General features: G+C 39.6%; 1 protein-coding gene across 1 annotated transcript in view; it reads left to right on the top strand.

Annotated features, from left to right (window-relative positions):
* The first annotated feature begins 274 nt into the window (after nucleotides 1-274).
* The window catches only part of GAP43 (growth associated protein 43), a 98754-nt gene continuing 74111 nt past the window's right edge, over nucleotides 275-24917 (top strand). Inside the window, exon 1 of the mRNA XM_059164019.1 lies at nucleotides 275-422. Coding sequence (XP_059020002.1) covers nucleotides 393-422 — 30 coding nt within the window. The 5' untranslated portion in view covers nucleotides 275-392. The remainder of the gene's footprint in view (nucleotides 423-24917) is intronic.

Below are 24917 nucleotides of genomic sequence, written 5' to 3'. Positions count from 1 at the left end.
CTGTTTAGAATAGGGGTGGGGGCTGGGGAAATGATTAGTCATTGAAAGCTAGTGAACAATTCTGAGAAAGAGAAAGGGAAGAAAAAGACAGACGGGGGGCAAAGGGGGAGAAAAGAGGGGTAGAGAGGGAAGAGGAGAGAGCCCGAGAGAGGGAGAGGGAGCGAGAGCGAGCGAGCATGTGCGATGAGCAGTAGCTGTGGACCTTACAGTTGCTGCTAACTGCCCTGGTGTGTGTGAGGGAGAGAGAGAGAGAGGGAGGGAGGGAGAGGGAGAGCGCGCTAGCGCGAGAGAGCGAGTGAGCAAGCGAGCAGAAAAGAGGTGGAGAGGGGGGGAATAAGAAAGAGAGAGGAGGAAGGAGAGAAGGCAGGAAGAAGGCAAGGGACGATACAACCATGCTGTGCTGTATGAGAAGAACCAAACAGGTAGAGCTAAAGATTTTTACTTCTTGCTGTTGTGAAATTACCAGACGACAATATTTCCCTGTAAAGGCAGAAAAAAAAAAAAATATTTTAACTGCTTCTGCTCTGCCCATGGTGCTCGCGTTTCCTTAGCATATGGTAACTGATGGTTGCATCCCAGCTTTTATTCCATTCTGTCTTTCATGCTCTGGTTGGGGAACGCTGCTACTAACTAGGGTGAGGTTAGGAAAAAAATATATGCCTGTTTGGCTAGAAATAAGATTTGGGGGGTTCTTAGTGAATGCTTAGCGTTTTAGCTGTCTGGTTTTGCGGGTGTGGGTACAGAAAGGGGTGTGGGGAAAAGATGTGGACTCTACCTACAAGATGGGGAGGCAATCCTTTAAATTCTTTGCAAAAAGCGGGGTCGAAGGAATCCTATTCAGTAATGAGTGTTGCTTGTTCTGTCGTACAATTTTCTCACATGTGCTGCGGAAGAAGCCTTATTTCGTACATGCATGAGCTTTAAATGGGCGCAGGTATTAATGGAAAAACATGTGAGGATTTATTTATTTATTTTTCAATGAATGAATGAAACTGTGATTTGGAAGATTTTTTTTTTTTTTTTAAAGGAGATTCTAAAGACTACTGGGGCTGGGGGAGAAACTGGCCGTGTGGAGGGGGAGAATCCCCTTCCCAAGATCGTTGCCGATTGTGCACCAGCTGGTCGGAGGAGAGGGTGGACCACGCCCCTAGGAGCTTTGGGTTCCGATGGGACGGGAAAAACGAGCCGAGTGTTACCTGTTGGAAATCAGGTCTTTTCCCTTCTCCCTACCCTTGCACCTTTCCGGGGATTGTCAGTGACCGGAGATGGGCTAACATTTTGGATAATAAGCATGGTGACTCATTTTCATCAGAAGAGGGACACATACAAGCTTACCGAGAATCCGCGTCCCTCTCTCCCTCCCCCACTACCCAGGTTTCTCTTCTATTTCAAATTGCTCACTTATTTCTTGAAAGACATTTTAGAAACTTGATTGGGCTGAGGGTGGGGAGGAATGACGAGTTCAGTATTCTGCAGCAACCGACAGTGCCCTGGCATTCTCCAAAGGAAGCTTTCAAACATTTATTGGAACATGTTTGAGTGATTTTGGCGAAGGTTAAAGAGAAAAATGGGTGTGAGATGTGGGTGAGTGTATGTGCGCGTGTGTGTGCATACTCGTGGGAGGGGAGGCAGGTCTTGGTCGAAAAAAGCCCTTTGCAGATTGATTGCCTTAGGGGTGGGGTGCAAAAGATAGGATTTGGGCATTATTCCTGTGCAGGTATTGGATATTGGGCAATTTGTAATACATTCGCTGAATCCGAAGGGGGTGGAGGGGAGTGCAGAAGAAACAGCCTGCCAGCTTTGCACATTTAGCCATCGCCCTGGAAGGAGGGGTGGGTGGTGATGAGATGAAAAAGGAGAGGAAGGGGAAGGGAAGCAGAAGCAGAGTACCAGAGAAGTGGATGGAAGGGATGGAGAGGCATGAGAAAAAAAAAAACAAAACAAAAAAAACAAGTTAAAACAAACAAACAAACAAACAAATAAATAAAATTTTCAAAGCAGCAGACACCCCAGGGTTTTGTGTGTGGTGTGTGTAGGGGGTGTTTGAAAAAAAGCATGTGGGTTTTACGTGTACCACTTCCCTAAACTGCTGTAGGGTTCCAGAGATTGATGCTTCCACGGGCTTATTTCTCAAACCAGGACATTTTCTTTCCTTGTCTTCCTCCATTCTAATCCATGAATGCAATGGATACAGGTGGCTGGGTTAAGCACACTGTCAAGGAAACGTTCTGAGGTTACCCCACTGGTGAGCCGAAGAAATAAAATTTAGGAAGGCGGAGCCCTAAGGAAGCCAATGCTATTCATTAAAAAAGGCTTAATTTGGGGTAGAAAACTATGCCGGTTTACAACTTTTTGCCACCCCATGTAGACACATATAAGTATACACACACCCCCTCCAACAAAAGAAACCAAGCATAATTTTAGAAAGGTAATTGAAGCTAAAAGAATTCCCTTCCCCAAAAGGGGGACAGCTACCTTCGCTTGGGTTCTATCTCACTAACAGCCCCAAGCGTTCACGGTGATGTGCAAAGTGATACAGCTGAAATTGTGTGCTTAGGGAGTTGTAGCAATTCACACGTGAATGTGCATAGCATTCGCATACTTCATGTACAACAGTCATGCATGTAGTCTGCACAGATCCCACATGCCCGCATGTGGTTTAGCATAAATCATAGTCAAGAGAACTAAATGAAAGGTATGGAAATTATCATATTTGCCCATGCATTTGATACATGCGTACTTCTGTGTGAAATGGCCATGTGCCCTATTGAGTACTCCTGTGTCTCATTCACGTAAGTCAGGATTTAGGATAGCATTAAATCAGACAGAAGGAAATGGTGTGTTCAGGGCGTGGGCTCCACACTACACCGACTGGCATTTATATAGTGTGAGTACTTAAGTCTCACACAGGTTTCCTGCTTGTGGGTGAAATGATCCACTATAGTTCAGGGCAGAACCCGGTTGTGTTTATCCTTCTGCCATCTATTCATCATCCTAGTCCTTAGCAGGGAATAAAACAAGGGCAAAAACCTGCAAAGGTCTAAACTCTGCCACACCCATGAAATCCAGCAGGGACGTGGGAGGGGGCTGGAGGGACTGCACTTCCTTCCTCTTCCACTTGAGCGGCATAAAGAAGCAGTCTTGCTTGGATTTCTGAGTGGTAATACATGGCCAGTGGGTGAGAAGAAAGCGTTAATGATCTTTATTAGCCATTAATTACCACTATGGATTATTATAGCAGGAAGAAGAGAATGCAAGTGGGGTGGCGATGAGAACATGGTAAAAGAGTGGGCAAAGGGGAAATAAAATAAAAGAATCCCTGAGATTGTACTGGTTTCTGATTTTCAAATATCTTGGGGCTAACTTTAAATAGCTTAATTACCATGCGTATTGCAGATGATGAAAAACTTGCAAGATGTGATCTGTGTCCACAAAGCCAGAACACTGAGGTGTTTCCTTTGTTTAAAGATAAGGATTTTAAATTGTAATCCAAGTGTAAAGAATAGCAGTGCAAGCGAGGAGCCCCTTCATCCCCCACTTCTCAACCCCACCAACATCTGCTTTTTTCCTCATAAAACAAATAATTCTCATCTGAGAGATTGTGATCTGTGGTTTGGAATTCCAGCCTCACTGCGCCGTTTCCCTTGCGGTGCTGGAAAGGTGTGGAAGGATGCCGCCTTGCTGCCCGGTGCAGATGATTCCTCCTAGTGATAAATCGGATTCCTCCTAAATCTCCCTGAGCCACACCCAGTGTCACCCAGGGACTAAGTGAATTAATTAAATGGAGGCATTCTTCTTAATATAATTGAAACTGTATTTTTTTTTTAAATGGTGATTTCTATGACACATTTCCAAATTTAAACAGAAGAAAAAAATCACTTAAGGGCTTTTTTTTTTTTTTTTCCCTGCCAAATTATCTGGACTTGCAGAGAACCTTAGAAAATTCATGGTAAATCTAGAAATGAGTTCATATCTGGTGACTGTAATTCCTTCTAAACCATGCCAGGGTGCATACACAATGAGCCCAGCTCCCTCCGGCTGTCAGTGTGCAACCCCCCCCCACCCCCCACCCCCAACACCCAGGCTGAGGCAAAGGGGATAAGAAAATGTAGGGTTAATTTTCTCTCTTGCTGAGTTGGCAAAACTACAGAAACCTCCTTTCATGTTTTAGACCAAAGGGCTGAGCTCCAGTTCACTGAGAGGGAGAGTAGCCTGGGTCTCCTTTGCCTCCACCATGGTGAAATTGTCAGTGATTGCCTGGGGTTGAGTAGTCCACATACTTGAGTTTTACCTGACCCCATAAAGAAGGCGGGGGTGTCTTCCAGTCAACAGGCGTGCATATAGATTAACCAAATGGCCCCCTATTTCTCATTGATAGAGTAAGACAAGTCTAAAATCATCCTCTGATATGAAAGGAACATTTCAGAGGATGTGCATATGCAGGTCATCTCCAGAGAAGATACAGCATCTAATTAGTTAATTAATTAATCCGTTAGCTATCACAGAGGCATTCCGGCACCCGAGCATATCTGTTATCAATCAAGAAAGTGACTGTGGGCAGCTCTGCCTTCAGAATTTCTGAAGTGCATTTGGATTGCCTCTGCACCACTGTATTGAAGTCTGCTTAACATTCTCTGAGGTGCTGGGAAGAGCACTGTGCTGAGAGTCCTCAGGTCATGCTACTTATTCATTCTGCGATCTTGAATGAATCACATAATACTGGGCTTCAGTTTCCTCCTATAAGATGAAGACTGAAAAACAAAACAAACAAACAAAACAACCAACCAAACAAAAACCCCACCTTGCTGACCCTAAAGGTCTTTGGTAGGGATCAAACAAAATTCATATGAAGACAAAAATCAATACAAATGTAAGAAAATTTTCTCTCCGAGTTGTGCGATAGGAGTCTCGGCTTGGGATTACCTGTTTGTCAGGACGGGTGCGCGCCTCCCGTCTGTGAGCTGTTCCTTCTGCTCAGGGGTGTTTCCTTCTCCGTAGCACTTCTCCTTCACTTTTGCATTTACTTTAATGACGCTTCTGTTCTCATATTCTAAAAAAGACACCACCTCCAGTGACTGGTTTCTATCTTACTTGATATCTGTTTGGCATTTTGTGTTGTGGTCCGTTCCTCTTCCTGAAATTCTTCCCTTGGCTCCCAGGAGAGCTGCCTTGGGTCTCCTCCCTCTCAGATAAGCTTTTCTCAGTCTCCCTTGCTGACTTTTTCTCTCTCTTCCTCTCAAATATTAATTTTCTCTCGTTAATGATCTTGAGCCTCTTCTTTTCTCATTCGACACATTAATTCTAGGTGGTCTCCTCCATGTTGAAAGTTTTAACCACCAGGGTGATTCCCCAACCTGTAGACTAGGTATCTTTCCTTGGTGGCTGATCCATGGATATCACTAGGTCTAGGTACTTCAGAGACACTGAACTCCTTAGGTACAAAACCAGACTCAGTGTCTTTTGTGTGGTACCGTTTAGTCTTCCTCCAATTCCAACCCTTATACTATAACACCACCTATCCAACTTCCAAGCTCTAGGGACCTGGGAGTAATCTAAAGGAAGTCCTTGCTTTCCTTCCTCACACCTAGATACTAAACTTTTTCAGTCTAGGTTAAAAAAAAAAAAAAAAAAAAAAAGCTTTTGAATCCATCCTCTGCTTTCAACTCCATCACAAATAACCTGGTTCCGACTTTTGTTACCTCTCATCTGGACCAAGGCAGTAGCTTCTTGCTTGGACTTCCTATCTCCACCTTGCTCTCCAATTCTCCTTGCACAGAACACTACACTTATCTTTACCTAATGCAAATCTGGTCGTATTGTTTTCCTTGTTAACATCCACAGTAGTCCCCTGTTAACTGTAAGCTAAAATACAAAGTTTTCGCCATTGATGACATGATCTAGTCTTACCTACTTTTCCAGTCCCATCTTCAAATACCTGCTCCTCCAACCTGATGATACCACATTTGTATTTCAGGCCTTGTTGCTTTTGCTCATACTGTATACTCTGCCCACATGGAAAACTCCCATTCCTTCTGTCAGCATTAGCTCTTTGAAGCTGTTCTTTACCTCCCTAAGTTAAGTTCCACTTTCTTTGCGACCACGCTCTATTTTGTAGCATCACTATTAAATCAGTTGTTATACTACATATTTATATAGCCCTTTTTTGGGTAAACTAGTATCTCTACTGTGAGCTGCTTGGGTGGAATCTTAATTTTTTCTCTCCTTTCAGGCCTATCACAATGTTCGGCACATATGGTAACTGGCTTTATCCGTGGATAATATGTTTCCTAAATAAATACACAGCCAGGTTGACAAACTTCCCATAAATTATGGAGTATCTAAATGCAGGCAACCACTAGTAGATTTTTGTTCAAACTATTGGCATCAAATTTTGAGATGAAGCTAATCGTCACTGATTCTTATTAACATATAAATATGACAATCATCAGTTTTTAATGAAAGCCCATTCATTCACAAAATGAGCCCATTTATATTGTGGTTCTCCAAACTACTGTAACTGGTGCTACCTGGAAACCTCCCTTCAGTGTCCTCCTCTCCCAGCAACCCGGCAAACTAGTTCACCCTCTGAGGTTAGCAGAGTTCCAGGTTAGACACATGGTTACAAGTCTTGGACTTCTGCTGCCCTTCCTTTAAGACTCCCACAGTGCTTACACGTGATGCTTTGCTCCACAACCCTTCCAAATAGAATTTAACTCAATCTCTTGGTACTTACTTGATTTACCTCACTGATACACAAACTTCCAAAAATACATGAAGTGTTGGCTTGTGCCTCAGGGTCTGTGCTCAAGAATCAATTTCACCTTCACTTGGGTTTCTTTCCTTCCCACTGAAGCATCCAATTACTCTATTCCACAAAGGGAAATCTCTCATAGAGGTAAAAGGAGGTTGAATGGTAAGTAGCCCCTCAAATGTCTGTTACATGAATGAGAATCAGATCAACTTTATCTTTCTTACATTTGAATGGACTGAAGGGATTTGGATTCTGAAATAGGCCTATTGTGGTTAACATAGGGCAAATTGCAACCACAGCTCTCCATGAAAATGCTCTTTGCCAGACTCTACGTGGTCTATTTTCTCTGACTGAGTTGGCGTGGCCTTGAGAAGAGCAGTAAGACAAAATGGTTTATAGGTTAAGTTTGTCTTCAACCACTAAAGTTGGGTAATGTTTTCTCATCTCCACACCTTTATTCCATATCTTGCTCATCGTTCTCAATCTCTTTCAATCTCTTTCTTTGAGTTTTTCTTTTTTTCCCTTCTCAGGACCAGGGAGAATTTTCTGATTATGTAAGACCAGCCTATGCTAGTGTTTGAGGCATGAGGCTATGAAAAGAGAACTTAAAAAAAAAGGGGGGGGGCTCCTTCCAACTTTCCAAAGAGGTGTTTTAGACAAAATTGATACTTTAAGCTATGTCTAGCACATAGTAGCTTCTCAATAAAAAATGTTCACTGAAGGAATAAAAGTAGGAAAGGAGAAGGGGCCCCTGGGTGGCTCAGCTGATTGAACTTCCGACGCTTGGTTTCAGCTCAGGTCATGATCACAGGGTCCTGAGACTGAGCCCAGGTTAGGGCTTCCCACTCATCAGGGAGTTTGCTTCTTTCTTTCTCCCTCTGCCCTTGCCCCTGCTCGTTTGTGCTCTCTCTCTTTTTTTCTCTCTCTCTCTAAAATAAAAAATTAAATAAAATCTTAAAAAAAAAAAGTAGGAAGGGAGAGATCATCATAATGGATAATGGGCCATTAGGGAAGATGTTTTGGAGTAGACTATTCCTGTGAGCTTATTCAAAGCTGGCTTTGTGTAAATGCATACTCAATTCGATTGGACCTCCTTACAAGATGGTTGTGGTCAAAGTTAGAATTCCCTTTCCTGTCTGCTGAGATCAGAGTGCCACACTTGCAGAGAGTTCTGGTTATAGTACGGGAGTGTGACCCTCCAGATTTCCTATCCTTAATTATTTACAGATCTTATTCTTTTAGATGTTCTTTGTTTAATGTACTGTTTCATGTCTTTGTAGTGAGATAAACCCTTCCCCAGAGTTCTAGACCTGGCTCTGCCAATTGCTTGTCGTGTGACCTTGGGTAAGTAACTTAATCTTTCTGAGCCTCAGTTTATCCATCCATAAAAAGAACACTCCATATTTTGACTTGCCTTTTACTAGGTTGGTGTAAGTTTCAAATAAAGTGAAAAAAAAAAGTGTTTTGCAAACAATGTGTAAGATATTATTGAGGAATTCCACATACTGAAACCCAAAGTGTTCATGGTTCTATGTAAAGAAGTACCCTTGCTTTCTGTATAAAATACACATAAATATTTATGTGTATTTTATACATATATTCACATTCCCACCTCTCCTTATTCTCTACAGAATAAATAGTAACCAAGCTAATGGATGGGAGCATGGTATAGCTTTATCATTTCCTTGAAAGACTTTAGTGGCAGAATTTAAATAAGCCAATGTTCAAACTGTCATTCAACTCCAAGGGTCAGCTCAAATGCATTTAGAAATCTCCACTATTTATCTTTTTATCTTTTTCTGTTTAAGTCTTTCCTTCCATTTAGATTTCTTCTCTTCTGCATTAGCTGAACTGGCTGCTTCTCCCCCATCCCCATCCCCACCCCCACCTCACTTCTAAACCAGGTTCTCAGCACTCAGATTACCAGGCATGCTGTGCTCACATTCATCACATGAGGGCCCAGTCAGGCAGAAGAATAGGAATGTGGGGCCTGTGGGAGCGACTGACAATGGGGATGAACCCTGATTGGTGGAAAGCAGCATTCAAAGATTATCACCTGAGCATCATTTTGATACAATTTAAAGGTTCCTCGATGCATCAGGAGTTAACCTTGATCCGAAGAAGCGATACGCTATCCTGAACCTTTTCCAACCCAACTCTAATGCCATACATAATCTTCTAAACTCTCAGGATCTCTACAAAGGACATTTCAGTTCTCCTGTGTCCCCGATTGATAGACATAAACTACCAATTTAATAAAAACAAATTTATCAAAGTCTCATATAGACAGTAGAATTTTGCAACCTAAATAATTTAATTTTTAATATATGGATAATATTTGAAAATATTTTAAAGTGTAATAACTGGATCAAGCTTGTCCAGGAGATTCTGTTTATCCTAGAAGTAAAAGTCTAACATAGGGAAATTAATATCATGTTTCTTTTGGAAAATCTTTCATACGTCAGGCTTATATAGAATTTAATAGAAAGGCATATTAACTAGAAATTTCAAAATAAGCTGGTGTCCAGAGAAAACAATCATATATTTTTTTTTAAAGATTTTGTTTATTTATTTGAGAGAGAGAGACAATGAGAGAGAGCATGAGCAAGGAGAAGGTCAGAGGAAGAAGCAGACTCCCCATGGAGCTGGGAGTCTGATGCCGGACTCCATCCCGGGTCTTCGGGATCATGACCTGAGCCAAAGGCAGTCGTCCAACCAACTGAGCCACCCAGGTGTCCCCACAATCATATATTTGATTATGTTTAGAGTTTATTAAGGGTCAGTATCACTCCTTAATCCCTCACTCTCACCACTTCTCTCTCTCTGTCTCTTTCTCTCAGTCTGTCTTTCTGTTTCTCTTTTTCTCTCTCTCTACACACACACACACACACACACACACACACACACACACACACTTCTATTATTTATGTGTATTTTGATGGGGTATAAGTAATGGAAACCAACTTTAAATCTATAAAAGGAACCTCTCAAAGGGAAACTAGATATCACACAAAATTAAGAAGTTGAATAGCCAAGCTTATAGAAACCAGAGTCAAAGTGGGAACCTCAAGAGAGGAATTCATAGACTCTATTTCTGGAGACCTGAATTTAAAAGACTCAGTTACTAATAACCTTAGCTTTTGTATCTCACAATTCAAAATTCTAAGTGACAGATAAATATATGTGTGTGAGTGAGTGTGTGTGTGTGTGTGTGTGTGTGTGTGATCTGTTCATATTCAAAGAGAGAGAGGATACAGAGAAAGAACTAGAATGAATGAATCTGATTGGTTCTTCTTGGATCAGCTAGTTACCAACAGACCAATGATCTCTGATGGGCAGAAGGGCCAAGTCACACTCTAGACACAATTTCTGGATGCCCACACTTGTGAATTTAGTAAGAGAGTAAATTGGCTGAGAAGGAGTCTCCTGTGTGTGTGTGTGTATATATATATATATATATATATATATATATATATATATTAGGGTAGCTAACCAGATCAGGAGGCACTTACCTCAGATGTGGTGGACACTAATTTTTCCCATTGGTTGCTTTTAATTTTTCCTGTATTGCGTATTCTATTATTGGTAGGGTTATCACCCTGAGGATTCAAAAAGAAAGCAGTCATCATACAGACAACTGATCCCATAAAAAAGAAAGGTTAGGACAAATCTTCACAGCTGGAATTGATAAGCGCTGGGTTTTCAAGGTCTTCTTGGAACTGAACTCTGGCAGGTACTATCTGTCTAAGAGGAATACTAGTTACAATGTAATCTTGCTAATTTCATGTAGGGTAGCTTTGCTCTAGTTTTTATTTTTTAGTTTTTGGGATCCATTTCTGCAAAAGGATGGGCAATAATGGGTGTAAAACATCTCCCTTGGATTTATATCAGAGAAATGCTACCCCTTGATATTAGTCATCTCATTTTGAATGTCCTTGAATTAATTCCAGCAATAATCATCATATTTATCTATTTTTAGCAAATTGGCACTTTCTAAAATATTGAGCTGTTGTCTCCATATGCACCAGTTTGCTCTAAATGTAGAATTTTGGTAATTAGCCTTACATCCATTATTTATAATCTCAGTTCCAATAACTATTCAGAAAATGTTATTTTTAAATGAGAATTTGAAAGACCCTAAGATCGTTCCATTAATGACCATATAAAAGAACTAGATGAGGAAAATAAAAAATAAATTAATTAAATGATCTCCAAAGGTTAAGCAAAAATGGGCTGCTTCAGAATCTAAATCTAAATGGATTCAGAATCCAGTAGCACAACTGGTCTAGGAATTGGCCTAGAGTAGGAGCTATTAGAATGCAAATTATCTTCTCAGTCTTTGTTTTGGTTCAGAAACCAACTTACCTGCTTGAGGTATAAGATGAGAAGTAAAATCTAATTACCAAACCAGGTTCCTAACAGCCATTCCAAAGATGCCTTCCACAGTTCCATCGAAACTCCAGTAGAGGCAATTGTCTCCATTATTTACCTCCCCACCCCGCCAATCAAAACAGGATTTCTTTAAAAAGAAAATTCTCAATTTCTAATAATCAACTTGCAATTAAATTTCTAGGTACATGTCCTATTGAGGGCTGCACGATTTGGCTATCCAGACACTCACATGTAGGGTTCTAGTGGAGGAAGGGTAATAGGCATTGGGTATGATTTGGTGGACAATGCATGGAAGGTCCTTTCTCTTTAATAAAATCACTTTTAACAAGGTGTAATTTTATTTGAGAAATGTAAAGTAATTGTGAGACTTTATAAGTGACCCATCATCAACTTCCCCATTTCGTCTTTACCCAGGCATTTGGAGAATTTTTTCTTCCAAAGTTTTATTGGATTGTTTCTAAAAACTTCTGAGATTTTCAAAGGGAAGGAGAGCATGATATCATCTCATTTAAAAAAAAAAAAGTCGTTTTTTCTTTAGTCGGATCCGACGTGGGGGTTTGGTTTGTTCAAAGGTATTTTGTTCTGAAGAGTACCTTTTGCGATCTTCCCTTCACCTTGCCTTTCAAGGACTTGGTTACTCAGATCACTTGGGAAAGCTACTCTGGAGAAATCAGGTTGGTATTTAGTATTCATTTGAATAAGTCTTTCATGCTAATATAAATTCAGTGTTCCTCATGGCTTTGATTGCCTTTGATTGAAAGACACTGGGGTGATAGCTTTTGATAACTCAGCCAGATTTGTGCTCCATACTGAGAGCTGTATAGAAAACATGAAGACTTAGTTTCTTGCATATTCTTTCTTCCATCTTGAAGTTCATGCCTTACACCTCTGGGGTGAAACCAGGATAGAGGAGGAAATGAAGATTACTATAATTGAAAAGGGGGGAGGAGCTATAAAACAGAATTACTCAGTTTGGAACTGGGCCATAACCCTTTAGTAAAAACTGTCATGGGAACTTTAATGACCACAGATGGCTCCGACTTCAGATGGCTTCTGAACTTCAGCTGGAAGATGCAATAAGCCCACAGTAAGACCAAGAACATGTGTCTTCAGGAAAGAATCTAGGAAGTTTGGGCATTAGTATACTTAAGTATGTTCAAGCACATTAAGGACCAAATTCAGGTTTATCCTCACTTATGTGGGAAGAAACTACTGATTCTTTTCTCCTACTTTTTTTTTTTTTTTTTTTAAGATTTAATTTATTTGAGAGAGAGCGAGCAAGAGAGAGCCAGACCATGTGCAGGGGGAGGAGCAGAAGGAGAGGGAGAAGCAGGGTCTCCGCTAAGCAGGGAGCCCGACACTGGGCTTGATCCCCGGACCCTGGGATCATGACCTGAGCCCAAGGCAGATGCTTAACAACTGAGCCACCCAGGCACCCAAAACTTGATTCTTGACTTACAAATGCCAATTTTGTCATCAGAGGTATTGTCCTATTTTATGCAAGACTATATCTTTCAATACTTACGGGTTTTTCTGCAAGCCTCTCCAATTCTATGTTATCATTAGTAACATTGGAAACTGGCTCATGAACAAACTGAAACTTATTAAATATATTTTATCAATATTGTTCGACGGAACTTTGGGTATATTGTAAAAATCCATCCATAAAGAACCAAAGTATAAGAACCATAGGAAAACCAATAGAAAATTTAATTTTCTTTTAATCAAGATTTTCAGATACTAGAAAATTTTTTTTCTTTTTATTCTTTTTTAGTGCCTCAGAAATTCTCATGTTAAATTAATCATCTTCTCCCTAGATTAGAGCTCTGACCCCTCTACTCTTGATAATGTCTTTGAGAGATAACAGCACATTCCCAGTTTCCCAGCTCATAACCTGAGAATAACTGATTAATCTTCCTTCCCTCACAAAAGCCAAAATATCAGCTACCAAATTCTACTTGCGGTATCTTTCACATCTGTCCTTTCCTTCTTCTGCCAGCCTTTTTCAGCCAGCAATCTAAAAGACAACCAAGATCTAAGGCCCATGATTATACATAATGAATTAACCTCTTTCCTATGCATCTAGACGGGTACTAGAAATACAACATCCTTGTGAGAATGGAGAAGATCATGACTCAAGGCATTTATTTATGTTTTGTGGTTCACATGAGAAGCCTCAGGTGAGAAAGGCTGGAGAGTCACCCAAATTCCTTGCTTTTGGCATTGACTTTGCACACTACCTTTGGTTAATCTTATATTTCACTCCCCTTTTTTTCCAAAATGTCAACAGTGTATTTTTTTGTTTACAGAGTCAATTCCAATTTATTTATTTATGATCGTTTTTAAGGGCTACTCAGAATCCGGAACCAGTCTCCTATTCTTGCCTTACCTTCTACTCCTTCTGCCATTGATTAGGCTTGTGGATTTAAACAAATTTAATCTTTCTCGATTGTCATCTCCTTTAATACAAAACAAGAATATAAGATTAAGTTGTGTCTAAGGCCATCCAACTTACAAAATAACATGTTCTGTAGCTAAGCTGATCCCCTGCTTTGGCATCCTGTTCCAGCCTGACTTAATATGACTTTAAGTATTCATTTGCCTATACTTTTGTTCACTGTCATTCCCACTACTTGCTAAGACCCCTTTCTGCCTACTTCAGTCCCACTGAATCTGAGTCCTGAACCAAGAGTTATCTCATTTTGATGGCCTTTCTGACTACCACAGTTCTCTGTGACTTCTTCCCCTCTTAGATCTTCAGTAGCATATACCACCTGTCTTCCATATTAAACAGAGCTTCACTGAATTGGCCATGTGCATTTATATGTACCTGATTTCTCCCAACTAGTTACAAACTCTTTGAAGGTAAGTTATCAAATTCAGTGTCTAGTTCAAGAAACACATACCGATTGACATCTTGATATCTCCTCTTCCATAGCTCTGCATTAGACTCTGAGGCAGTATAAAATACGAACAGAAGTCTCAGTAAACTCTGGGAAAGACAAGTGGAACTATCTGATCTTGCTGGGACATCTGAAACCATGAAACATGTCTTCTCTCTTGAATATCTTTACTTTCTTGGCTTCCATAATGCCTGTTTTAGCTGATTTTTCCTCTCCTGCACCTTTGGTTGCATATTCTTTATCTCCCCGCCCCCCTTGGCTCCTCTTTCTCTACTAACTGAAAAGTTGATGTTACCCAGGCTTTTGTCCTTATTCCTGCATGTTCTTTCTCAGCAGAAGCTCCATGAGTAATCTAATTCCTACCCACAACACCTGCATGGACTAGTGGGTCTCAAATTCTCTAGGCTTTTCAATCAAACCTACCTAATGGGGTCTAGAGCTTTATATCTAATTGGCCCATAGAAATCTTTTCCTTACAGTCAACAGGATCCCCAATTTCAACAAACCTTAAAGATCAGTCATCATTTCTTGTCCCCAAATCTCTTCTTTCTTATCCAGTCATTTAAATGGAAACAGAATCCTAATTCATTTCTCCCATCTCTCTTTTATCATTAGATGCCACTATTTTTTCCAGTTTTTATAAGTAAAAAGCCCCTTTCATTCTTCCTTTCCCTCACTCTCTACCTCAAAAATATGTCTTGGCTCTGTCCACTTTTCTCCATTTCCTCTGTCATTGCTAACCCATTCATCTCTCATGGAGACAAATGCAATAGCTTTGGGATCCTGGTGTCTTAGTTGGTTGGGCATCTGCCTTCAGCTTGGGTCATGATCCTAGGATCCTGGGATTGAGTTCTGTATCTGGATCCCTGCTTAGCAGGGAGTTTGCTTCTCCCTCTGCTCCTCCCCCCAACTCAGGTTCTCTCTTTCTCTCTTGCAAAATAAGTAAATAAAATCTTTAAAACAAGCAAACAAAAAACTCAAATGCAATAGCTTTCCCTTCTAATCTCTTTCCTTTTAACCTCAGTCCCTTACAATTGTTCTCTCTTCAGTAGCTAGAGTGGTCCTTTATAAAGAGTCTATCAGATCATGTGACTCACTTAAAAACTTTGATAGCTTTTAAAGTTTTTTTTTTTTTGTTTTTTTTTTGTTTTTTTTTTTTGTTTTTTGACAGAGATCACAAGTAGGCAGAGAGGCAGGCAGAGAGAGAGGAGGAAGCAGGCTTTTAGACTGCCTGGGTGGCTTAGTTGGTTAAATGTCTGACTCTTGATTTTTTCTCAGGTCATGATCTCAAGGTTTTGAGATCAAGCCCTCATTGGCTCCATGCTGGGTGTGGAGCCTGCTTAACATATCCTCTCTTTAGGGCACCTGGGTGGCTCAGTCAGTTAAGTGGCTGCCTTCCACTTAGGTCCTGATCCCAAGGTCCTGGGATGGAGCCCTCAGGCTCTTTGCTCAGTGGGGAGCCTGCCTCTTCCCCTGCCTGCTGCTCCCCCTACTTGTGCTTGTTCTCTCCCTTCCCTTTCTTTCTGTGTTGAATAAATAAATAAAATCATTAAAAAAAAAAAAAAAGATTTCCTCTCCCTCTGCCCTGACCTCCCATATACTCTCTCTCTCCAAAAACAATGAAAACCAATAAAAAAACAAACCAACCAAAAAACAACCATTTAAAATTTTTTTTTAATTTATTATTTTTTTAAAGATTTTATTTATTTATCTGACAGAGAGATCACATGCAGACAGAGAGGCAGGCAGAGAGACAGGAGGAAGCAGGCTCTCCGCGGAGCAGAGATCCCGATGCGGGGCTCGATCTCAGGACCCTGAGATCATGACCTGAGTGGAAGGCAGTGGCTTAACTCACTGAGCCACCCAGGCGCCCCCAACCATTTTTTTTTTTTTAAAGATTTCATTTATTTATTTGACAGAGAGGGAGATAATAAGTAGGCAGAGAGGCAGGCAGAGAGAGAGGGGGAAGCAGGCTCCCCACCAAGTAGAGAGCCTGATGCGGGGCTCGATCTGAAGACCCTAAGATCATGACCTGAGCTGAAGGCAGAGGCTTAACCCCTGAGCCATCCAGGCACCCCAAAACAACCATTTTTGATAGCTTCCCATTCCACTTAGAATCAAAACCAAACTCACTATCACCAAGGCTTATAACATATATTCTTGGTCTACTAGACTTTTCGTTTTTAAAACTCATCACACAACATTAATTTTTCAAGGCTTTTGCATGGATTACTCCCTCTACCAGGAATGTTCCTTCTCTGGCCTTTCCTTGAGAGGTCTTCTGTGACAAATATATCTGAGTGGTATCCAGGAAGTCAACTTTCTAGCAGATCACCTCACTTCTTTTATTTTCTTTTAGGATTGCCCTCAATCTGATGTAAACAAACAAACAAACAAACACATTAAATTTCTGGTCCCTGCATATCTCTTTGAACTTCAAAATCTACCACTCTTCACATCTACACTCTATTTCAATTGTATAATTTCATGGATTAAGGCCATATTGTTTCATCTTTTCCTTCTTTCTAAACACTGTTCCTTTTGCCTGTAATGTCTTCCTTTCTCTTTTTATATAACACACTTCTAATTTATTTCCGTAACGTGGCTGGAGTGGTTTCTTCTTTGTGGAGACTCTCTCATCCTCTGGGCAGATATGATGATCCTCACCTTTCTGCCATATTGTGTTAGTATACATTTCTGCTACAACTTTCAACAGACTTTATTATAAATAATCATTTACATGAATGTGTATCCCTTTTACTATACCAGGAACTCCTTTAAGGTAGTAATCATGTTTTATTTATTGCCTATGTGTAGATAGCCCTAGTTCAATGCTTTGCACATATTAGACTCCCATTGAATAAAAGTTGAGTAAATGGAGCCTATGCAAAGGGACAAATATCAGTGTCTAGTGAGTAGTATGTGATGGCAAAATTTGGTTAGATCTAAGGCAAAAGTCTCCCAGTTCCCACTGATCAATCATGGAACCTGCTCACTCTGGCATGGTTTATAATTGGGCACCTAATAGATATCTCACAGAACTAATACCACACAGACTTGGATTTCACCCAAGTAGTGCCAGCTGGTTGCTTCAGCAAATAACAGGCACCATTTTGTAGAGAGATACTTCAACATTGACAGGAAGATAGCCATACTTGACGCTATGAACTTCTTATGATCTGGGCTAAGGTTGAGATAGCCATTTAAAATATATTGCTATAGTCTTTTTCACCCATTAATCTGCCTCCTAAGCCTAGTGCTAAATATCAGCCCTTTCCTGATGCCTAAAACTGGTGTCTTCTGGTATTGCTCCCACAGGAATCTTGGTGAGTTTTCATATCTTCATCTTTGTTAATGATCTGACCTAAATATCTATATATACATGTACACACTGTCCCTCTCTTTTCATTCTTTTAAATTCCTAGTTAGAAAAAAATATGCATGTTTAATTTTTTTTTTCTGGTCTCTATATATGCACTATGGAAGCATTCATCTGTCTGATGTTGTTGTATTTATCCCCCAAACTGGTAAACAAATGGAAAGATACTAGTCCATTTTCCTACAGGGGAAGGAAGAAATAAATGGCCAGGTAATCGTTGAGTTATCAACATCTAACTTATGTATCTCACACACAAAAATATTCTTCTGGGGAATGGAGCTGAAAAGGAATGGGCTCTCTCTTGGGATTCTGGAGAGAGAGAAATGTTCTTCAGTTTAGTCTGTCTCCTTTTTAAGAATACTTATGAGAATCAAGAAGGGAGAAGAATGATCCATGCAGGGATCCACGGTTACTAGGGAAGGGGGGTCCTTTTAAACCAAAGGTCACTTTAAAGGGGGCAAAGGGGTCCCTTTAAACCAAAGCTAAATAATATAGAGATTAAATAGACTTCTTTGGTCTGGAAAACTTCAACACTTTTTCAAATTTATTTCTTCATGAAATGATATTCTAGGTTTTAAGCTGCTAACTTGCAAAACAAACTTTGGAAACACATCTCATTTATAGGTTGGGGTAATTGCTCACTCTAAAATCATATTTGGGAAGGACCAAAAGAATATAATTTGCCTGCTTAGGGAATGGGTGAACATAAGGAAGGCAAGAGAAACAGACTTCAGCTGAAAAAAAAAATGAGCCACTTTTCTCAGTTGTACATTTTATTATTTTCGTGATTATGTGGGAGGAGAAGATGCTTGAGTAGTTTGGGTTGCTTAGTGAGTGGATGAGAGAAGCAAGTATTCAACTTCGAAGAGTTTGGTTTGGTGGGATATGGTGGATCTTTGAGAGACCTACCACATGTAGGTAGAGCCACTTTGAACCATTTCTAGAAGGGGATTCATTTTCCATCCCACTAATCTAGCCATATATTTTTTGTTTCTGCTTTCCACAGAATTTTGCATAGACTTTTCTCTCAACAGAGCCCTTAATAGGGTGGAAAACCATTTTCCCATCAAGGCTCTGAGCTTCTCAGTTGATGTATACCCAGAGACACTGCATTGTCAGGCCACTATAGATTTTAAGTTGCCAATAATTTTTTTTTTTAAAGACAGAGACACAACAAGAGAGGGAACACAAGCAGAGGTGTGGAGAAGCAAACTTCCCACTGAGCAGGGAGCCAGATGTGGGACTCGAATCCAGGACTCTGGGATCATGACCTGAGCTGAAAGCAGATGCTTAACGACTGAGACATCCAGGCGCCCCGTTGCCAATAATTTTATTATACTCCAGGAATAGCCAGTGAATCTGGGTTGTTCTGATTAAACCAAATTTCAGCCACACTGGAGATAAGAGAGTTTCTGGATTCCAGTGGAAGGTCTATAATTTGACCTATAGACTTTATACCTCTGTTGGTACCAGAAGACTAGAGGATATAATGGCAAACCCTTCAAGGCACTCTGTATATACAAGTTTTATTACCACCTACAATTAAGTGGTGCTATTTTCTCCACCTAAAGTATTTTCTTTTCCTCCATTCTGCCAAACCATGTTCTGCCTCCAAATATTCTGTTGCAATATCACCTTTATAAAATCATTTCAGACATTTCCTCATTCCCCATCTGCTTCCATACTGCAATCACTATAGTAACCTCCCTAGTAATTCCTCCTCCTCCATATTGTTTGTGTATATGAGTATATGTTGCATAAATAAAATGCACACATATACATAGTCAGAGAAAGAGAGAGAGCATTTTATACACTTTATTTATTTATTTGTGTGTTGTCCTTTGCTGTTTCCCTAGACACTACTTCAGTGTTGTTTCTGAGTTCTCTTTTAGATTTCACGAGGCACTGTACAATATTTGCACATTCTGGGTCTGCAGTTTACCCTACTCTCTTTTTATTTATCTCCCAGGGAAGTTTCATTATATGTCTGATGGTGATGGTTATCATTGACTAGTAGAACAAAAGGGATTTTTACAGTTTATGTAGTTGTTTATTTAATTTCTCTTTAGCCACAGAAACTTTTTGTCCCAGATATTTATAAGAATCTCAAATACGTAAAACAGATAAAGATGCTGATGGTGGCTAAACAGAGTTTGGTGGCTCAGAGATCTGTCTGGTCAGTACCCCTCTCCTTCCTCTGAGATCTCTCTGAGAAAGCCTAAGGAACAGAGTTTTGGAAACACTGATCTACATCCAGTCCTTCAGAGTGCAGATGTTGGAAGCTGTGTGATCGAGGTCATTCAGCACAGGAAGGGCTGAACAGAAATTCCTTCCTATATCAGTACTACTTCTTTCAGAGGATGAAAGAGGATCATGTTCTCAATTTCTACATGTACAAATTCCTAAATATTCCAAATTTGTATTGTGAGCATTTATGTGGCTCATCAATAGACAGGATTCTTCTATAAATGAAGACGAAGTTATTTTTCTTTTGTCCACTTTTTGACTCATTCATCTTATTTTTCAATTAGTCTTCTTTATCAGGATGAATTTTGGGGGATAATATTTTCCTCAAATATTATATGGATGTCATTCATTCATTCAGCAGACATTTATGAATCATGTACTAAGCCAGAAACTATGTGAGATGCTGGAAATAAAGAAGTAATTTTTTAAAAAGGAACACTCTTTACCCTCAAGTGTATTTGATAGACCTAGGTGTGTCTCTTTTAAAGTCTGTGTTCTAGAAAGTGCTCCTAAATAATTTTAAAAATTTCAGTTGTATTTTTCCATTGCTCAGGGAAGCTTCCCATTATAGGAATAAACTAGTGCTTCTTCTCATTAGATATGAGTACCCAACTTGCCTTGGAGGCCTGGAAGGTGAGTTTTATGAGTAAGAGAACATTCACAAGTTTTAATGCTTAAGTTACAGAACTCTAAAGTGTTTTTAAGGATTACGTGTGTTAATTCATATAAATACTGAAAATTACATCTGGCATATATAAGCACTTAATGTCAGCTACTGCTCATTATAGTTGATTTTGTTGATGATGGTGTTGTATCTGTATCAAATAAATCCTATGTCTCAGAATCTTTTGGTAGGAATTCATCAAGGGCCAGTTTCTGGAATTTGGGGTGCATGTGTGCATGTGTGTATGTGTGTGCATGTCTATGCATATCTGAGGTTTAATGAACATTCATTGGTTAACTGAAAAATGAGTTATTAATGTCACTGATTTAGATTTTGTACACTCTGCACTCTCAGTGCTCCTTAAGGCTAATTAATATATATTGGTTCTTAGAGTCTAGAACTCAGGGATAAAATTAGCCTATCTTACAGACATGGCCAATAAAATAGGAATAGAAATTTGAGCCTGCCTCAGACTTCGGCAACTGGAAAGAGAGCATTTCAAGATCACTCAGACACTTCGAATCTTTAAGGAAAAATGGAAACATGCAGTGACAATTCTAAATTATCCTCAGTGGTGTGGGCATCCAGGATCTGGTGGCTCTGGTGGTGCCCATAGTCTGATGTCCTAACCAGTCGGTGGTCTTGGCTTGTCTGTGTTTCCTGGATTTAGCTTGCTTCTTGCCTGTTTTTCAAGTGGCGTTCTCTGCCTTTCCCATTAATAATGTCAGCTCTAATATTGTCCCAACGTAGTCTAGTTTCTATTGCTTGCACTCCAGAGTTTGACTGATGCAACCCAATACTTAAGAAATCAGCCCCAAGCTACTATTTTTCCACCTGGATTACTGCAAGAGCCTCAGGACTTTGCACTTGCTGTTCCTTCTGCCTGATATGCTTTGTTCACACCTATTCTCTTGACTCACTTCCTGACTTCCTTATGGCTCTGCTAGAATCTCACCTGTGTAGATCTCATCAAGGACACTTTCTTTCCTCACTCTCTATATAAAGCAGCACCCACCCCAACACACGCTTTCTGGACCCTTTTATACTTTTCATTTTACTCTCTAGCCCTTGTATCCACCCAAGGTATTCATTTATTGTTATCAGCTCATCCCAGGGCCATGTAAACATCCTGACTCTTAGTTGCTGATATTTTCTGACTCCTAGTACAGTGCCTGGCACTTATTAGATGCTCAATAACTATTTCTTGAATGAATGAATGAATTTATATTCTGCTCAGATGCAATAATAACAGTAAGCTAAAGTGTGCTATAGCTAATACCTCCATTCCACCTTCCTCCATATCTTTCTTGATTTCTGTCCTTGAATCTTGCTCAGTAGCATCCTGTATATGTCTGCCTATCTGTCAGTTTCAGACACGTGATACAGTAGATTTGCTGAGAATAATGAAAGAAAAATTTGGCCCTGCCTACCACTACAGAATGCTTATTTATTTCTTCTCTTACATTTTAATTGTTTAAATATTTGGGGAGGATTTTCCTGCTGTGGTAAATTTATACTCATTAAATTGTCAATGTGACGGTATTAGTTATTTATGTATTGTGGGCGCTGTAAGGGGAAACGCTTGCTTTTGCCACTGGCACCATCTGGCTTTGACTGATTATTGTATTTTACCTGATAGTCTTTGGACAGGACTATCAGGGTGATGAATGGGTGAGAGTGGGAGGGGTTCAAACACTGGTTGAGAAAGGATAACAAACCTGTAGCAGTAAGTAAGACACCAGGAGGCATTCTAAACACTGAATAAGATAGAACATCCATCGCATGTCCTATTTGCATTCCAGGTTAATCTTCAAAGAGCCAACATGGCAAAAACATTCCAAGATAAAAATAGCAAGATCTGGGACGCCTGGGTGGCTCAGTGGGTTAAGCCGCTGCCTTCGGCTCAGGTCATGATCTCAGGGTCCTGGGATCGAGTCCCGCATCGGGCTCTCTGCTCGGCGGGGAGCCTGCTTCCCTCTCTCTCTCTGCCTGCCTCTCCATCTACTTGTGATTTCTCTCTGTCAAATAAATAAATAAAATCTTTAAAAAAAAAAAAAAAAAAAAAAAAAAAAAAGCAAGATCTCCTAGAAAAGATTCAAGTTGCAATGAAAAAAGAAAAATCCTTTATGTTTACTGATGAATTCTGTGTATAACTTTTAACAGCATCAGTGACTTATAAATGGAGATTTTTTTTAAATGAACCTTTTAAAGACATCCCAAGACATTCTAAGAAGAAATTCAATTTTGTAGGAATTGAAGATTAAAATGTGTAATGGCAAACAGCACCATGTCAGGCACCGACTTCCGTGGTTATAAGCTGATCTTGAATCAAAATCTAGTTCCTCACTGGCATTCTCAGAGTCCAGTTTTCATCAGAGGCTTTATTCCAGACAGAAGTATGATGATAACTCTGCTAATGTAGGGTGTCTTCAGCCTAGCTGGATCATTCTGACAGTCTTGTGAAAGCAGGAAGCCTAAAGAAGCTATTATTTAATCTTTCACCTTTCCCCAGAGAAAGATATATTTAAGGCACATGTGTGACTGTTCCTTATATTATTTTGGTTTATCACTAGATCACTTACCTCTTTCATAGTGTCTCAATGCTAGAAGAGACTTTAGAAGTCAGCTCATCCATGAATCCTTCATTTGTTCATCAGGAAATATTTATTGAGTGCTTACTACAAACTAAAAGATGTAGACTGAACATATGAATTACAGATGGTTGTCCCCTCTATGGGATTCATTAATTCCTCCTCACGATATTCTTGTTAGGTTGGAGTTCAACCTTTGCTGGAGTTATCTCCAACATTTCTTGTGTTGCTATTCATTTACAACACTCTTCAAATGAGAGAAATTAGGTTAACCTCACTTACAAGAGTAGAGAGGCCCAACTAAAAATATGCTTACCTCTCATCATTTAAAAAGTCAGATGCAAAGATCAAAGGAGACTCCTTAATGTGCTGAACAGTTAATTTAGTGACCTCTTCTCCTTTGGTCCTTCTCCTTCTCTTGGTCCTGTCAAACTTCACTGTACTTGACCATACTGTATATTCACCCAGAGATTGGAGAAAAATGCTAAATTTTTATATTTGTAACCCAATGAGTATTAGTCTCCTTTTGCTACAAAGAATTTCCCTAACCCTCTTAATGTATTTCAGAACACTTTCCCTTCTTATTGAATGAAACCTCATTAACTCACATTAGTTTTATTTGCATAGAAAAATTAAGCTTTGGAATAAATCTATAGTATTAAAATGAAATTGCTGCATTTGTAAAATGCTTAGAAACATCTCAAGAAAAACATTTCTTAAGGCTTTTCAGCTTTGGCCTTGGCAAGAATTAAGGCATTAAGAGTTCCCACAAAATGAAAAGTAAAATGGCATGCAAACACATACATATACACACAAACTCCAAGTGTGAAATTTTCGGGATTATTGAGGTTTCTAGATTGGCTCTAAGGTAATGGTCAGTTGTCACTTATCAGAACATTGGTTCAATAATAACTTAGAAAAACTAAACATTGGACTAACTTTTAAATTTAAAATATGATACTAAAATCAAAGCTATTAGATTATGCCTCTTGATAAGATTAGACCATGATTTCAGATTCTCTTAATATTTCCTCCCTGTCAGGGTCCAGAAACTCAGGGCCAAGGGTAAGTCAGCCTTAGATAAACAGATTGTCTGGCCTAGGCCACCAATCTGTCCAACATTTGTGACCTATAAAGATTTTTCCTGCAAGCAACTCTGCTTATGCCAACTGTTTATATGCACAGTGGAAACTTCCAACACTGTCATTCCCAGGTTTGCTTTCCTTATACAACTAATTACTACTGCCGTGGGTCATTCTTTCTATCTTTCTTTATCTTTTTTTTTCCTTTCCTTTCCTTTTCTTCTCTTTCTTCTTTTTCTTTTTCTTTCTTTCTTTCTTTTTTTTTGCTACATACTGGAGCCAAGAAAGGCTCACTTAACCTATGCCTATGGCTTTTGGTCAAAGATAGAAGCCAAAGAAGAAGACCTAAAGATTATAGTGTTCAAGCTTTGAATACTATGCCTTGGTCATGTAGCAAGGACTTAGGAATGACTGCTGTAGGTGGAGATTCAGAAAGCGTATAAGGAGAGATAGGGAGAGAGAGACTGAGCACATGCTTCAGATCATTCTGAAGAAATGGAAAACAGTAGAAATACTTCAAGACAAAAGAGGGAAAGCTCAACAGGTATCTTGGATTAAACATAAGCCCTCAGAAGTATTTGTGGTGACCTAAATAGATTGCCATTTCTTATATTGACAATATAATCAGGAAAAACCCTAAACACAAGAGACCTCTCCACTGAGACTCACTTGCAATTTGATATCAGATGATATGTTAGAAATATTCTCTCACATTGTTTTCTATATTAAATATCTTTTTCCAGAAAAGTAATAACCAACTTGTGTTTCCTGAGCCCCTGCTGTGGGCCTAACTCTAAGAGGACATATTATGATGGCCAAGAGAATGTAAACCCCAACATTTAGGAGAGGAAAGAAGACTGATATTTAAGAAATATATACAAACTGAGGAATGGCACTCATGAAAATAA

This window comes from Mustela lutreola, chromosome 2 (genome assembly GCF_030435805.1).
Source record: "Mustela lutreola isolate mMusLut2 chromosome 2, mMusLut2.pri, whole genome shotgun sequence".
Lineage (NCBI taxonomy): Eukaryota > Metazoa > Chordata > Mammalia > Carnivora > Mustelidae > Mustela > Mustela lutreola.
Note: the sequence above shows the minus strand (reverse complement) of the source record. Positions and strands in the feature narration are given on the sequence as shown.